Source organism: Aplysia californica, unplaced genomic scaffold, assembly GCF_000002075.1.
Source record: "Aplysia californica isolate F4 #8 unplaced genomic scaffold, AplCal3.0 scaffold00415, whole genome shotgun sequence".
In the NCBI taxonomy this organism is placed as follows: Eukaryota; Metazoa; Mollusca; class Gastropoda; order Aplysiida; family Aplysiidae; genus Aplysia; species Aplysia californica.
This window is the reverse complement of record NW_004797685.1, coordinates 478,407-480,977: the sequence shown is the minus strand read 5'-3', so window position 1 is coordinate 480,977 and position 2,571 is coordinate 478,407. Positions and strand designations below refer to the sequence as shown.

Here is a 2,571-nt window from a genome sequence, read left to right as displayed (position 1 = left end):
GGGTGGGACAGGTGGGGGTGGGTGGGTGGAGTATAGATGAATGGTGAGAGAGGACAGGCGCCTGGAAGCGTTTCTTGAGTCGTTTGTTTTTGGTGTTCATTTGGGGTAGTTTAAAAAATAATCATTTGCTCGTTTATTTGTATGAATGTTTTATGGGACAAGACATCAAATACAGAGGAGGATTTTTACAAACTGAAAAGTGAAAAAATAATAATCACGGAACGACATGGCATAACAATATAGAAACATTTGTTCATATCACTCCAAAAACATTAACATTGAAAATAACATAAAGGCTTCTAGGCCTTTTGGCTAAGATCAAAGTGTAGTATCTGCTGTTCCCGACTGTTTCGGCCCTGTGCCGATTTCAAAGAGGGACAAGTGCCATATGAAGCTGGTGACGCTTCGGCCTCGATAACATCTTTTTAAAAATGGTGAAATGGTATAGTTTAACGTGCCTATCAACACTAGGAGGTTATTTAATTAAGAGGCGGGACCTCAGAGTTGAACGTCCATTTCCGAAAGGATTTTCGAGTAAAGTGTCTTTCCCAAGGACACGACGTCCGACCGAGCTGAGGCTCGAACTCCCAAACCGCAATCTCACGATTACGGGCCCAGTAGCCTAACCACTAGGCCACCGACGCCGCTTCGATTATATCCAGATAGCGAAAGGCAACGTACTCTTAAAACAACACGAAAAACAGACCAAGACAGGTATCAAAAGTGCTGACTCACCATGATGACGTATGTGGTCCCTCAAGATCCTCTCCGACCCAAACTGACTGCCACAGTGAGAGCACTCAAACTTCTTACCTGTCACGGAGAAAGAAAAAAAAGCCACATTATTTTTTGTCCTTACTTTGATTTAGTTTCATTTCCTTTAATTTGCACGGAATAAAACGATTCAGACAGAGAGAAACATTTGAGTGAAAAAAATAAATAAAGTGAAACCTTCTAGTACCAGTGCCCTCTATTTTCACTTTAGTCCATAGACGTATTATAATATCCTAGACCGTGTACTCTGACGTACTCCCGGCTCACGACGGAGCGCACCATTTTTTAATTTTTTTTTTAGCTAAATGAAAGGCACGGGAGGAGCAACACTAGAAAACCGAGGATACGGATTTTCCGACACCAAACGGACTTCCGTACTCAGACCTTCAAAAACTTATTGAATACTTTTTTTTGCGTACTAGTTGACAGCTATGTGCAGGGGTTTTGGGGTTGGGGTTGTTTTGTGTTGTTGTTGTTTTGTTTTGTATATTTGTTTGTTTTGTTGTTGTTGTTGTTGTTTTTTGGGGGGTTGGTTTGGGGTTGTTTTTTTGGTTTTTTTGGAAAAAAAGGAGGAGGGGTAATGTTTTTGTTTCTTGTATCGTTTTGTTCGGGACTTATTTCGGGGAAAGGGGATGGGGTATTTGAAAAAAATTCTTATCGGTTGTTTTTTGGGGTTTTTTTTTTTTTTTTTTGGGGGGGGGGGGTTCTCCGTAATCTCTACAAGCGACAGAAATGGCGAAAAGGTGGGTGTCGAACAGGACACACAAACAAACACACGGACAGATAAGACAGATAGTAGGAAATCAGAATCTGTGATCCCCTGCCTATTTCTGGCCGGGGTACAGCGAACCACAAGGCTATTTTTAGCCCCGGAGATTGACGCCATTCCTGTTGTCACAGCAGACAGCCGGGGGCGCGCGGAATGCGGGACTTGAGTCGTGTGATGTACATGGGGGGATACTCTACGACTACGATTACTACTACTACGACTACTACAGTTACTATGACGAAGACGAAGACGAAGACGAAGACGAAGACGAAGACGACGACGACGACGACTACTACTATTACTACTACTACTATTACTACTACTGCTACTGCTACTACTACTACTACTACTACTACTACTACTACTACTACTACTACTACTACTACTACTACTACTACTACGATGACGACGACGAAGGCTATTGCAAGTACTGCTGCTGCTACTACCAGAACTGCGACCACTATAACTAGCAATACGACTACAAGTACTACTATGACGACTACAACTACTAAGACTGCTACAGTTATCATGTTCGCAAAACCAGTGGACAGATCGGTGTTTGCTTTCCATGACGTATAGACAGATGATAATATTTATCACGCTTCCCAATCTGTTACAGTTACGTCTAAATCGACACACTATGGGTCACTAAGGGGGTGTGTCTGTTTGACTAGTCGCTTCCTCAGAATTACAAAGTTCTATCTGCTCAATACCTAGCTTAGAGAAATTTGACGTCAAAATTTTTGAGTTCCACAATATGTCAAGCGTTTTCGAATGCAATTATTTGAATATCTTGATAACGTCTCTGAATATTCTTACGATTTTGATAGATCAGATAGGGTACTTGGTCTCTGACCTCAAGGTCTTAGTAACTCAAAACGGCCAAAAGGGTCAGATAGAACTTTGTAATTCTGAAGTAGTGTCGGGCTGGGAGGAATGCTGACAGACGCGTAAGGTCTGGGGGTCGAAGGAGATCATCATGCATCATCATCATATATCGCCAAACGGATTCGCATATATATTTTTTG

At 42.0% G+C, this 2,571-nt stretch overlaps 1 protein-coding gene across 1 annotated transcript in view; it reads right to left on the bottom strand.

Annotated features, from left to right (window-relative positions):
• The window catches only part of LOC101861144, a gene marked incomplete at its 5' end in the record, with an annotated part of 84,137 nt that overhangs the window by 7,429 nt on the left and 74,137 nt on the right, over positions 1–2,571 (bottom strand). Inside the window, 1 exon segment of the mRNA XM_013085875.2 lies at positions 736–813. Within this exon segment, the coding sequence (XP_012941329.1) occupies positions 736–813 (78 nt within the window).